This window comes from Haliotis cracherodii, unplaced genomic scaffold, assembly GCF_022045235.1.
Source record: "Haliotis cracherodii isolate W230 unplaced genomic scaffold, xgHalCrac1.p SCAF_1, whole genome shotgun sequence".
NCBI lineage: Eukaryota > Metazoa > Mollusca > Gastropoda > Lepetellida > Haliotidae > Haliotis > Haliotis cracherodii.
Window position 1 is genome coordinate 88,634,691 of NW_027266264.1, and position 15,451 is coordinate 88,650,141.

At 43.3% G+C, this 15,451-nt stretch overlaps 2 protein-coding genes across 5 annotated transcripts in view; one reads left to right on the forward strand and one right to left on the reverse strand.

The window, feature by feature from the left end:
* The window catches only part of LOC139470447 (kin of IRRE-like protein 2), a 323,048-nt gene that overhangs the window by 85,244 nt on the left and 222,353 nt on the right, over window positions 1-15,451 (forward strand). For 3 of the 4 annotated variants that reach the window (XM_071252857.1, XM_071252870.1, XM_071252879.1), the window contains exon 2: window positions 5,564-5,621. The gene's annotated coding sequence lies outside the window, so the exon portion shown is untranslated. Of the gene's footprint in view, window positions 1-5,563; window positions 5,622-7,783; window positions 7,855-15,451 lie in introns of those variants that run through there. The other variant, XM_071252863.1, reaches the window with a different exon arrangement.
* Window positions 12,852-13,262, reverse strand: LOC139458389 (uncharacterized). The gene has a single exon (XM_071239807.1). The coding sequence runs from the start codon at window positions 13,260-13,262 to the stop codon at window positions 12,852-12,854; it is 411 nt and encodes a 136-aa protein (XP_071095908.1).

The window sequence follows — 15,451 nt, forward strand, 5'->3', positions numbered from 1 at the left end:
AATTTAGTGAAGAAGATTGGACTACCTGAAGATTGTCGTCATCTATATAGAAGGGCATGTGATCCAGGTTATATTGTCAGTCAGGACACCAGCCCAGTGTGGATCATCCACCCATTACTACCACATTCCATCAACTAAGGGGATCAGTCAGTGTAGTGAAGCCAGGATTATTGAACTGATTACAAGTGGCACCTCCGCCGCTCATTTGAAATAGCCTGGGATGTGAGAGCAGTTAGCGGTCAGTTGAGCTGATTGGTCCTGTCACTCTCTCTTCACCAGTTATTCTCTCCATCTTCACCAGTACTGGCTGGGTTTCTTCGTCTTTCTCAGGATTGAGTGCCATCTATATCGTATTCACCATCTGGTACCTGGTACATCTCGACAGGGTGGTTACTGTATATCGTATTCACCATCCAGTACCTGCTTCATCTCAACAGCGTGGTTACTGTATATCATATTCACCATCCAGTACCTGGTACATCTCGACAGGGTTCTTAATGTATATCATATTCACCATCCAGTACCTGCTTCATCTCAACAGCGTGGTTACTGTATCTCGTATTCACCATCCAGTACCTGGTACATCTCGACAGCGTGGTTACTGTATATCACATTCACAATCCAGTACCTGGGTACATCTCAACAGCGTGGTGACTGTATATCATATTCACCATCCAGTACCTGGGTACATCTCAACAGCGTGGTTACTGTATATCACATTCACCATCCAGTACCTGGGTACATCTCAACAGCATGGTGACTGTATATCATATTCACCATCCAGTACCTGCTTCATCTCAACAGCGTGGTTACTGTATATCTTATTCACCATCCAGTACCTGCTTCATCTCAACAGCGTGGTTACTGTATATCATATTCACCATCCAGTACCTGGGTACATCTCAACTGCATGGTGACTGTATATCACATTCACCATCCAGTACCTGGTACATCTCGACAGGGTGGTTACTGTATATCGTATTCACCATCCAGTACCTGGGTACATCTCAACAGCGTGGTTACTGTATATCATATTCACCATCCAGTACCTGCTTCATCTCAACAGCATGGTTACTGTATATCGTATTCACCATCCAGTACCTGGGTACATCTCAACAGCGTGGTTACTGTATATCACATTCACAATCCAGTACCTGGGTACATCTCAACAGCGTGGTGACTGTATATCATATTCACCATCCAGTACCTGGGTACATCTCAACAGCGTGGTTACTGTATATCGTATTCACCATCCAGTACCTGCTTCATCTCAACAGCGTGGTTACTGTATATCATATTCACCATCCGGTACCTGGTACATCTCGACAGGGTTCTTAATGTATATCATATTCACCATCCAGTACCTGCTTCATCTCAACAGCGTGGTTACTGTATCTCGTATTCACCATCCAGTACCTGGTACATCTCGACAGCGTGGTTACTGTATATCACATTCACAATCCAGTACCTGGGTACATCTCAACAGCGTGGTGACTGTATATCATATTCACCATCCAGTACCTGGGTACATCTCAACAGCGTGGTTACTGTATATCACATTCACCATCCAGTACCTGGGTACATCTCAACAGCATGGTGACTGTATATCATATTCACCATCCAGTACCTGCTTCATCTCAACAGCGTGGTTACTGTATATCTTATTCACCATCCAGTACCTGCTTCATCTCAACAGCGTGGTTACTGTATATCATATTCACCATCCAGTACCTGGGTACATCTCAACTGCATGGTGACTGTATATCACATTCACCATCCAGTACCTGGTACATCTCGACAGGGTGGTTACTGTATATCGTATTCACCATCCAGTACCTGGGTACATCTCAACAGCGTGGTTACTGTATATCATATTCACCATCCAGTACCTGCTTCATCTCAACAGCATGGTTACTGTATATCGTATTCACCATCCAGTACCTGGGTACATCTCAACAGCGTGGTTACTGTATATCACATTCACAATCCAGTACCTGGGTACATCTCAACAGCGTGGTGACTGTATATCATATTCACCATCCAGTACCTGGGTACATCTCAACAGCGTGGTTACTGTATATCGTATTCACCATCCAGTACCTGGGTACATCTCAACAGCATGGTTACTGTATATCACATTCACAATCCAGTACCTGGGTACATCTCAACAGCGTGGTTACTGTATATCACATTCACCATTCAGTACCTGGGTACATCTCAACAGCATGGTGACTGTATATCATATTCACCATCCAGTACCTGCTTCATCTCAACAGCGTGGTGACTGTATATCATATTCACCATCCAGTACCTGGGTACATCTCAACAGCGTGGTGACTGTATATCACATTCACCATCCAGTACCTGCTTCATCTCAACAGCGTGGTTACTGTATATCATATTCACCATCCAGTACCTGCTTTATCTCAACAGCGTGGTGACTGTATATCATATTCACCATCCAGTACGTGCTTTATCTCAACAGCGTGGTGACTGTATATCATATTCACCATCCAGTACCTGCTTTATCTTAACAGCGTGGTGACTGTATATCATATTCACCATCCAGTACCTGGGTACATCTCAACAGCGTGGTGACTGTATATCACATTCACCATCCAGTACCTGCTTCATCTCAACAGCGTGGTTACTGTATATCATATTCACCATCCAGTACCTGCTTTATCTCAACAGCGTGGTGACTGTATATCATATTCACCATCCAGTACGTGCTTTATCTCAACAGCGTGGTGACTGTATATCATATTCACCATCCAGTACCTGCTTTATCTTAACAGCGTGGTGACTGTATATCATATTCACCATCCAGTACCTGCTTTATCTCAACAGCGTGGTGACTGTATATCATATTTACCATCCAGTCCCCTTTTTTGTGACAGTAATGCATGCTTAAAGGAAATAGAGGACTGAAGTGTTTGATTTGTGTTGCAGAGCAACATGTACTGGTTTTCTTTACACTGTCATTCTATCACTCTTTGTCAATAATCACTTTCAGAAACTGCAAGTTGTTTTTAGACCTGCTTCTTCAGATATTGCTGATACAAATTCAACACTGAACTCAAATGTACTCTAACAAGCAAGGAAAAGAGAATATGTTTGGCAAAGTTGTTTCAAATGTTAGTCTTCATGTTCGCAGGAGGTCTCGACACTATGATATCCATCTATAGATGAGCAAAAAACAATACCAATCACATTTTCTGAAAAGACAACAAATCTACCTAAATCAAAATTCTTTCATTTTGAAGGCACATTGTGATGTGTTATGTGTCCAACATTTTAACAGGTAATTATCCCAAGTAATGAACATTTTAACAGGTAATTATCCCAGGTAATGAACATTTTAACAGGTAATTATCTCAGGTTATGAGCCCATGGGCATCATTATGAGGGTCAGGCCAAGTTATTTTTGCCCTCAAACACAGCCACACTGAAGAGCTAAAATCACACGGATCAGTCAAAAATGTGTATGTCTTTCATTGGAATGTAAATTTGCGAAAACTCTTGGCCAAACTGGGAATGACAAGCATCGGAAGAATTTTATGCCATTCCTCAACCTGTGCCTGAGCATTGCATTGTCTTGTGAGTGGTGGAACTGGTCGTCCTCTGATCTAGCAAGCCACACACTTCCTCCATAGATGATCTCTACAGGACATCATGTCTGAAGATTTTGGCAGCCATGACTACACATTGATGTGTTTGGTGTGCAGAATGTTGTCTGTCAAGAACAGGATGTTGGGGATCTACAGGGACAAAGTACCTGGATGATATTATGTTGGGCAGTGAGATTGGCATCGGCTTTGACATGACAATACCATGGTGCTGCATCTACCCTACCTCTTCAACAGAACAGTGTGCCTCCCATTTCACTCATTGGCGGTGTACTCAAATTCTCTTATCTGTTCTTCAGAGTTGAAACAGATTCTCATCAGAATAGAGATGTCTTTGCTATTTCCTGTTCTGCCACTAATGTATGGTTCATGAGCATCCCTGATGTTGATGTTGGCAACTCCACGGAATGGTTTATGCAGTGTCAATCTCCAAGACACTGTTTTATAACTGATTGGAAGACAAAGGGTTGTTGCAGCTGATGTCATCATCAATAATCTGTTCCTGAGGTGCAAACCCTGAAGGTAGCGGTCCTTGGTGGGCCTGGTCCCTGATGGTCTGCCGCTCCTTGTCCTGGTACTGCTAGTTTGGTGGAAACAAGTCATCAGTCTGGTGATTTGTCAGGCATGCTCAGTCTAAGGTTGTTGACACAAGGCTGTCTGTAGCCCCCTTCTGTATCATGCTGATGGTCCTTTCTGTCTGCTGAGGTGATACTGTCAGTCTAAGGTTGTTGACACAGGGCTGTCTGTAGCCCCCTTCTGTATCATACTGATGGCCCCTTCTGTCTGCTGAGGTGATACTGACAGTCTAAGGTTGTTGACACAGGGCTGTGTGTAGCCCCCTTCTGTTTCCTGCTGATGGCCCCTTCTGTTTGCTGAGGTGATACTGACAGTCTAAGGTTGTTGACACAAGGCTGTGTGTAGCCCCCTTCTGTATCATACTGATGGCCCCTTCTGTCTGCTGAGGTGATACTGACAGTCTAAGGTTGTTGACACAGGGCTGTGTGTAGCCCCCTTCTGTTTCCTGCTGATGGCCCCTTCTGTCTGCTGAGGTGATACTGTCAGTCTAAGGTTGTTGACACAGGGCTGTGTGTAGCCCCCTTCTGTTTCCTGCTGATGGCCCCTTCTGTCTGCTGAGGTAATACTGTCAGTCTAAGGTTGTTGACACAGGGCTGTGTGTAGCCCCCTTCTGTTTCCTGCTGATGGCCCCTTCTGTCTGCTGAGGTAATACTGTCAGTCTAAGGTTGTTGACACAGGGCTGTGTGTAGCCCCCTTCTGTATCTTACTGATGGCCCCTTCTGTATCTTACTGATGGCCCCTTCTGTCTGCTGAGGTGATACTCTCAGTATGGTTGTTTTGCGTTTTTGTAAATTCCATTGCCAAGTGTCAATGTAACTGTGGTTAAACTTATACCGACTGGAGGCTGCTCTGCATGTGATTTTTTTATCATTTAATGTCATTTTTCTTATATGTATTTAAGCAGTCAAATAAACTCTTTTACAAACGGCAATGTTGGCTGCGTTTAGCTGAATTACAAAATCAATTTTTTTTTATTATGCAGCGTCTTATTGAAACTTTTGACCTTCTAAATTTTGGTATTGTTTCTTTTGCCGGTCAGTTTATTGTCAACAATTCATTTCAGAATTTCAGAAATAACAAGCTGGTAGAAAAAAGAACAAGTCCGTCAAGATTTGACATGTTTATCCCTGGTGGATGTTTAGTGGAGGTAGTGTTTATCAGGGAAGTGTCCTTTAGCATCTCTATGAGAGTTAGAGAAGTAACGTATCTCAGACAAACTTACACATTATCAATATTCAGAGAGATACTTTCATTCCAAAGCCCTGTCAAATAAATTCTGAGAAAAGTGTTTTAAGACACATCCCTTTCATAAAGGTACAGTTTCTCATCATTATGAGTTGTTTATCTTGTGTTTGTAGAACCAGCATCTCTCCTGGAGAATAACCTCGCCTTGGGTAACGATCAGCTGGATGACAGGTAAGCCCATTGCTGCAGATAAGTAAGGATTTAAGGAGCTATCATTCAAAACAACCAGTTTGTAACCTCGTCTATAACTTGATGTCAGAAGTTCTTTACATCCAGCAGTTTCACAGTTGCATCTCTCCTGTGTGTCTCTTTGTTCATTCTGCAATATATTTTGTGTAAGCACATCTAACTGTCTTGTCTACTCAGTGTCAAGCACAGCAAGCACAGACTATGATGCATGTATTCAGTAGAGACAAAGTAATAGGACATATTTATGTATTTATTGTATCTTCCATGTAACTACGGGAGTACATGCCTGTATATATGCATGCAGAGGAGGGAGGATGGGATTTAGTAGCAAATCAGTGAATACAGTCATACTTCCCACTGGCTGTGTCACATTGTGACAATGATTGCCAAGCCCCATGGAAACATTTGTTGAATATTTTTGTGCAACTGTGGGTGGCTTTGTAGGGTTGTCTGGGTTGTTTTTTCTACGTTTGACCTAGAAACAGATTTTCTTTTTTCACAAGTTTTCTTTTTTTTCTTGCAAAACATTCCTTAGATATGTTTCAAAATTTGTTTCATGGTGATGTCTTAAGACCATTTTCCTGATTGATGGAAAATAAAGGCATTTTTTTGTGTGTTGTTGTTCATTCAGTAAAGTAAACATATCAACTAAAAAGGAGAAGTGCCGGGATTCCTGTAGGCTGTGCCCCAATATTCCTACATCCCAGTTATGCCTACATCCCAGTTATAATGCCTACATCCCAGTTATAATGCCTTCATCTTAATTATAATGCCTACACCCGAGTTAAAATGCCTACATCTCAATTATAATGCCTACATCTCAATTATAATGCCTACATCCCAGTTATAATGCCTACATCCAAGTTATAATGCCTACTTTCTTGATATAATGCCTACTTTCTAGTTATAATGCATACTTTCTGGTTATATAATGCCTACATCCCAGTCATAATGCCTACCTTCTAGTTATAATGCCTACTTTCTAGTTACAATGCCTACATTCTAGTTATAATGCCTGTATCCCACTTATAATGCCTACATCCCATGTACCTGTACAGTTCACACATGCACATACACAATACACACATACACACACCCAATACACACATACACACACCCAATACACACATACACACACCCAATACACACATACAAAAATCCAATACACACCCACCCAATTACACACACACACACACACACACACACACACACACACACACACACACACACACACACACACACAAACACAATACATTTGACTTTAGCAGCACATTGAGGTGGTATTTCCTCTACATCTGGGGACGGAGCAAGGTACAGCTGACAATGTGGCCACTTCCCAATGTACGCTGGATCTGGTACAACTGTCAAAACAGCCAATCAACATATGCCATTGCACGCCTTCCCTAATAGTCATCTTCCATAGCGCATTTAAAGATGAGGCAAGGTTGGAATATCAATGCTGTGGGGCTTTGTCTCTGAGGCTGGACAAAGCCAGCCATATCCCTGTTCATCAAGCCAGCTTTGTTAGGATTCTCTTAAGCATATGTTTGGGATGAAGTTCCTATTAGATATATTGATGCTCACAAACGAAGTCTCCGAATGGTAATTGAAAGTCGGTGTCCAGTAGACCCGAGCCTCCCCAAGATAAGCAGGAATATTGATACAGCTAAATGTATCTCAGCACCTTGATTGACATGAAATTGATTATATTTACAGTTAGGATTTGTGATAATTGACGACTTAATCCAATATTCAACATCCATCATGCCTGACATGGCTTTCATTCATCTGCCCTGTTTTAGTCAGCTGTGATTGGCCGGCAGGTGACAGAAATGTGCGAGATGAAATGCATAACGATCACTAAGCATTTATGATCAGGTATGTGAAAGGAAAATTTGATCGCAGCCTTTCAAAAAGGGCTAATTTAGTCATAATGTTGCATTTTTCTATTGACGTTTTTGATTTTGTAAGGACTGAAAGTGCTTTATATTAGCCGATAACGTACCTGTTTTCGTGCTGACACTGTTTTCATGCGGCAATCATCGATTTATGGATTCGCTTGATTACTGGGGATGAAGTCCACTGGAAAAATATTCACACATCGAGTTGAGAGAAGAAGTTAATCCACTTAGGAAGTTATCATTGTTGGAGGGAGAGGTTGGGTGGTGGGATAAGGAAGATGATTCGTGTGACTATGAGATAGCTCCAGCACCAGGTAAGTGGTGAAGTTAATACTTAACCTTACAATGCAGATTGTTTGTGTCTGATGGTATTATGTGGTGAGTGTGTGTCTGATGGTATGATGTGGTGAGTGTGTGTCTGATGGTGTTATGTGGTGAGTGTGTGTCTGATGGTATTATGTGGTGAGTGTGTGTCTGATGGTATTATGTGGTGAGTGTGTGTCTGATGGTATTATGTGGTGAGTGTGTGTCTGATGGTGTTATGTTGGCCAGTGTGTGTCTGATGGTATTATGTTGGCCTGTGTGTGTCTGATGGTATTATGTGGTGAGTGTGTGTCTGATGGTATTATGTTGGCCTGTGTGTGTCTGATGGTATTATGTGGTGAGTGTGTGTCTGATGGTGTTATGTTGGCCAGTGTGTGTCTGATGGTATTATGTTGGCCTGTGTGTGTCTGATGGTATTATGTGGTGAGTGTGTGTCTGATGGTGTTATGTTGGCCAGTGTGTGTCTGATGGTATTATGTGGTGAGTGTGTGTCTGATGGTATTATGTGGTGAGTGTGTGTCTGATGGTATTATGTGGCCAGTGTGTGTCTGATGGTGTTATGTTGGCCAGTGTATGTCTGATGGTGTTATATTGGCCAGTGTGTGTCTGATGGTATTATGTGGCCAGTGTGTGTCTGATGGTATTATGTGGTGAGTGTGTGTCTGATGGTATTATGTGGTGAGTGTGTGTCTGATGGTGTTATGTTGGCCAGTGTGTGTCTGATGGTATTATGTGGCCTGTGTGTGTCTGATGGTATTATGTGGTGAGTGTGTCTGATGGTGTTATGTTGGCCAATGTGTGTCTGATGGTATTATGTGGTGAGTGTGTGTCTGATGGTATTATGTGGCCTGTGTGTGTCTGATGGTATTATGTGGCCTGTGTGTGTCTGATGGTATTATGTGGTGAGTGTGTGTCTGATGGTGTTATGTTGACCAGTGTGTGTCTGATGGTATTATGTGGTGAGTGTGTATCTGATGGTGTTATGTGGTGAGTGTGTGTCTGATGGTATTATGTTGGCCAGTGTATGTCTGATGGTGTTATGTTGTGGGTGTGTGTCTGATGGTATTATGTGGTGAGTGTGTGTCTGATGGTATTATGTGGTGAGTGTGTGTCTGATGGTATTATGTGGTGAGTGTGTGTCTGATGGTATTATGTGGTGAGTGTGTGTCTGATGGTGTTATGTTGGCCAGTGTGTGTCTGATGGTGTTATGTGGTGAGTGTGTGTCTGATGGTATTATGTTGGCCAGTGTATGTCTGATGGTGTTATGTTGTGGGTGTGTGTCTGATGGTATTATGTGGTGAGTGTGTGTCTGATGGTATTATGTGGTGAGTGTGTGTCTGATGGTATTATGTGGTGAGTGTGTGTCTGATGGTATTATGTGGTGAGTGTGTGTCTGATGGTGTTATGTTGGCCAGTGTGTGTCTGATGGTGTTATGTTGGCCAGTGTGTGTCTGATGGTATTATGTGGTAAGTGTGTGTCTGATGGTATTATGTTGGCCAGTGTATGTCTGATGGTGTTATGTTGTGGGTGTGTGTCTGATGGTATTATGTGGTGAGTGTGTGTCTGATGGTATTATGTGGTGAGTGTGTGTCTGATGGTATTATGTGGTGAGTGTGTGTCTGATGGTATTATGTGGTGAGTGTGTGTCTGATGGTATTATGTGGTGAGTGTGTGTCTGATGGTATTATGTGGTGAGTGTGTGTCTGATGGTATTATGTGGTGAGTGTGTGTCTGATGGTATTATGTGGTGAGTGTGTGTCTGATGGTATTATGTTGTGGGTGTGTGTCTGATGGTATTATGTGGTGAGTGTGTGTCTGATGGTATTATGTGGTGAGTGTGTGTCTGATGGTGTTATGTTGGCCAATGTGTGTCTTATGGTATTATGTGGTGAGTGTGTATCTGATGGTATTATGTTGTGAGTGTGTGTCTGATGGTATTATGTGGTGAGTGTGTGTCTGATGGTATTATGTTGTGAGTGTGTGTCTGATGGTATTATGTGGTGAGTGTGTGTCTGATGGTATTATGTGGTGAGTGTGTGTCTGATGGTATTGTGTGGTGAGTGTGTGTCTGATGGTATTATGTGGTGAGTGTGTGTCTGATGGTATTATGTGGTGAGTGTGTGTCTGATGGTATTATGTTGTGGGTGTGTGTCTGATGGTATTATGTGGTGAGTGTGTATCTGATGGTATTATGTGGTGAGTGTGTGTCTGATGGTGTTATGTTGGCCAGTGTGTGTCTGATGGTATTATGTGGTGAGTGTGTGTCTGATGGTATTATGTGGTGAGTGTGTGTCTGATGGTGTTATGTTGGCCAGTGTGTGTCTGATGGTGTTATGTTGGCCAGTGTGTGTCTGATGGTATTATGTGGTGAGTGTGTGTCTGATGGTATTATGTGGTGAGTGTGTGTCTGATGGTGTTATGTTGGCCAGTGTGTGTCTGATGGTGTTATGTTGGCCAGTGTGTGTCTTATGGTATTATGTGGTGAGTGTGTGTCTGATGGTATTATGTGGTGAGTGTGTGTCTGATGGTGTTATGTTGGCCAGTGTGTGTCTGATGGTGTTATGTTGGCCAGTGTGTGTCTGATGGTGTTATGTTGGCCAGTGTGTGTCTGATGGTATTATGTCCAGTCATGTCCATCAGTCCAGTCATGTCAACCAAAAATAGTTGTCAAACATTTAGCATTTGAAACTATGCAGAAAACCCAGGGGGCCAAGGCTTCCAATTCTAATACCACAGAAGATCTCAAGGAACCCAGGAACCCACTTCAGTTCAAGCGCTACATGCATCAGGTGAAATGAAGTTGAGAACAAGTGACATCAGAATCAGAATCAGTGTAGTGAACGCTGGTGTATTTCATTTCACTCACTGTAGTCATGTTTTATCGGGCTACCAAGCTTGTACCATGGGGAGGCAGAGGCACGGAGAGGCATGCTTGTATGTTTAGCTTATTGTCTCAGCTAAATAACTCAGGAAATATTCACGACAGCACAGCATCTCACACACACAATTAATCAAAGTTGCTCTTGGTAATTTCAACATTCCTTTTCTTGCATGTGTTTCTTTTGTTCTGAGCAGAAACTATTATGCATTAGTTAGAGAAGGATGTCTCTCATTATGAAATCAACACTTGTCTTGGCTGCATTAAGTGTCAGCTATCAAAGTCCACACGGCATGTTTAGTGTATCAAAGTCCACATGGGATGTATGGTGTATCCAAGTCCACATGGCATTTCTAGTGTATCAAAGTCTGCATGGCATGTCTAGTGTATCAAAGTCCACATGGCATGTCTAGTGTATCAAAGTCCACATGGCATGTCTAGTGTATCAAAGTCCACATGGCATGTCTAGTGTATCAAAGTCCACATGGCATGTCTAGTGTATCAAAGTCCACATGGCATGTCTAGTGTATCAAAGTCCACATGGCATGTCTAGTGTATCAAAGTCCACATGGCATGTCTAGTGTATCAAACACCACGTGGGATGTCTAGTGTATCAAACACCACGTGGGATGTATGGTGTCCGCCTGGAGTCTGTGGCTAACACAGAACAGGGCCGTGAGGGGCTCCGTACTGCCACTATGAATATGGAAATAACAAAATTGTTGTAGTCAGTGCAATTTAATTAACTATGATATAGCTCCAACTGCGACACAGTTAGTGGAGAATGATGATGGTATCTCAGTATGATAATCTCCCCTTGATTGGTGGAGTGACAGATGGGCACAATGTTGCAGTTATTCACCATCTCGTGGAAGGTGTGTTGAGAAGTGTGTTGAGAAGGTCAGCAACCCTGCAGAGACCTTTATCTTGTCCTTTTTGATAAATCCAATGAAATCATTTATATCACTGAATTGTCTGTCCCTTTTGACAATGATGTGATTGACAAGATTCAGGAAAAACATGGCAAATATGCAGACCTCGCCTTGCATCCCAAGTACCAAGTTGTACCAAAACTCCCCATTGTTCTTGGTGCTTTAGGTTTGGTACCTCCCAACCTGTTGAGTGAGTGAGTGCGTTGGGTTAAACGCCGCTTTTAACAGTGTTCCAGTCATATCACGGCGTGTCAGCTTAATGTGAGAGGAAAGCCTGAAGTGATGCAGGTCTCAGACGTTTACAACTTCGGTGAAACCCACGAGTACAGGTATGGTGCTGACAAACCTAGAAACAATCGGGGCTAACCGGGATTCGAACCCACAATCATAGGTTTCTGGCATGCCTAAGGGATGCAACTCTGCACAACGAATCATGGCGCTTTAAATGACTGGGCCACCCGTGCCCCCCAACCTGTTGACATTGGGAGAGTACCCAGGTTTGCTACCAGGAATACATCCCTTCTGACAATCTGGGTAATGCAGGAGGCTGTACTGTAGGGAGTCTTCACATAATCAGAAAAGTTCTGGGTGGGTTTGACTTCCTGGGAGAAGTAAGACGAGTTCTATGGATGAACAACTTCTCTATTACAATTAGTGCGACGTTTCGGTGTAGAACCTAACACCTTTATCAAGCAAGTGATGGATAGGGCTAAACAACATAGGTATATATACACTTATTGACATCTAAGTTGTTACAGTGACTAGTTGATGGACATAGAGAGGTGATTAAGCTAATTGGAAGCCAGTGGATGACTAATGAACACAGAGTATACAAGCAGAGTAAACAAGCAGACTGATGGAGATGATGGAAGCCGCTGTATTAATTGGATGGACAAAGGGATTTAGCAATTAGGTGATGGTAAGCAGGCGGGATGTAATAGCCTTGGTCTCTGTTCATTGCTGGCTGGATCCTTTTGATGTAGATGGCTTCTAGGAGTTTCCTGATTTTGTAGTCTGATTGGTTGTTGGCCAAATGGCTGATTTTGAGTCATTTTTTTTGTACTGAGGTCTTGTGTTCTTTTATTCTAATGGGTAGGGGCCTGGATGTTTCTCCTACATAGGAGTCGCCACAGTCACATTGTATGTGATATACGGCTCCAGCTGGGTCTTCTTTCTTAGATGTAGGGGGCTTGCCATTGTGGCATGGAACAGATGTTGACAGCATGTCGGGCTAAGGTGGCGATGATTCCTCTCTTGATTTGTGGTGGGTGGTAAGAGGAATTGTGCAGATAGTGATCCGTATGGGTGGGTTTACGGTAGACACTGGTGTGTAGTTTGTTATCGGGATCTTTCTGTACTCTTACATCTAGGAATGGTAGTTGTCTCTCAGCTTCTTCTTCCATAGTGAACTGCATCCTGGGGTGTTGGGCATTCAGGTGGTTGAGGAGTGTCTTGGGGTCATGGTCAGGTTGGAGAATGACAAAAGTGTCGTTGACTTTCCTAAACCTAGGTGATGTATGGAGGGCGGTTTCTTCTAGGTCCGTCATGTAGATTTCTGTGATGATAGGGGACAGCGGGGATCCCATGGGAAGTCCATGTGTCTGTTGGTAAATCTTGTCTTGCCAGGTGAAGTAGGTGGAGGTAATACAAGAGGTTATAAGTTTGATGATGCTGTCTATAGATAGATAGGTGTCAAGGTCCGGGTATACTGCTTCAATTCTTCTTCTGAGGATGGATAGGGCTTCGTCTCTGGGTACATTTGTGAAGAGATCTACCACTTCATAGCTGACGAGTGTGCCTGGCTCGGTGATGGTGCTGATCTTTCACTTGCTTGATAAAGGTGTTAGGATCTACACCGAAACGTCGCACAAATTGTAATAAAGAAGTTGTTCATCCATAGAACTCGTCTTACTTCATCACTCAAACTTCTAAATGCCACTCAAAGAAGTTCCTGGGAGAAGTCCCAATCGCTGTCTGGGCTGTGTGTCGAGGGGCAAGGGGCAACATTAACAATAATAATGATAATGATTTACTTTAATTACTTATTTACAGGCCATTGTCATACCGCTGGAATATTGTTGAGTGTGGCATTTAACAACAGACTGACAAATAGGTGCACTAAGCCACAGAATGAACTTGTTGATAATGTCAGGAACATAAGCAGTGGAGTCTGAGACTGGGCGTGGATGGAGCAAGTTGGGGAACGGTAGTTCTCTTAATAGAGATGGATAGTTTTTTTATGGTGGCAGAGATATTCTCAAAAAACATTATTGAAAAGTTATTCTCGATTCTGATTTGTCTTTGAAAATTTACAAAAGCTAAGCTGAAATAATGAATTTGAAAATAAGCATATGTCACTCAGAAAACCAATTTAGTGGTAAAAGGTTAGAATCATCATTAACAGTCTATACCACTGTGACTCACTGCTTTAAGCCTCCAAGTCTGAGATCAAGGCATAGATTAATAAGTGCTTAAAGCTGGCTGCCTCTCTGAGAGAATTAGACCACTGGGTCATCATTGCCCACACTGGGAGACACTCGCCATAGTGGTGTACGATCTGTCATGGTTGTAAAGAACCCACACTGAGACACCGCCATAGTGGTGGACAATCTGTCATGGCTGTGAAGCACCCACACTGAGACACCGACATAGTGGTAGACAATCTGTCATGGTTGTAAAGAACCCACACTGAGACACCGCCATAGTGGTGTACAATCTGTCATGGCTGTGAAGTACCCACACTGAGACACCGCCATAGTGGTAGACAATCTGTCATGGTTGTAAAGAACCCACACTGAGACACCGCCATAGTGGTAGACAATCTGTCATGGTTGTAAAGAACCCACACTGGGAGACACCCGCCATAGTGGTGTACGATCTGTCATGGTTGTAAAGAACCCACACTGAGACACCGCCATAGTGGTGGACAATCTGTCATGGCTGTGAAGAACCCACACTGAGACACCGACATAGTGGTGGACAATCTGTCATGGCTGTGAAGTACCCACACTGAGACACCGACATAGTGGTAGACAATCTGTCATGGTTGTAAAGAACCCACACTGGGAGACACCCGCCATAGTGGTGTACGATCTGTCATGGTTGTAAAGAACCCACACTGAGACACCGCCATAGTGGTGGACAATCTGTCATGGCTGTGAAGAACCCACACTGAGACACCGACATAGTGGTAGACAATCTGTCATGGCTGTGAAGTACCCACACTGAGACACCGACATAGTGGTAGACAATCTGTCATGGTTGTGAAGTACCCACACTGAGACACCCGCCATAGTGGTGGACAATCTGTCATGGCTGTGAAGAACCCACATTGAGACACCGACATAGTGGTAGACAATCTGTCATGGCTGTAAAGAACCCACACTGAGACACCGCCATAGTGGTGGACAATCTGTCATGGCTGTGAAGAACCCACACTGAGACACCGACATAGTGGTAGACAATCTGTCATGGCTTTGAAGTACCCACACTGAGACACCGACATAGTGGTAGACAATCTGTCATGGTTGTGAAGTACCCACACTGAGACACCCGCCATAGTGGTGGACAATCTGTCATGGCTGTGAAGAACCCACACTGAGACACCGCCATAGTGGTAGACAATCTGTCATGGCTGTAAAGAACCCACACTGAGACACCGCCATAGTGGTGGACAATCTGTCATGGCTGTAAAGCACCCACACTGAGACACCCGCCATAGTGGTAGACAATCTGTCATGGCTGTAAAGAACCCACACTGAGACACCGCCATAGT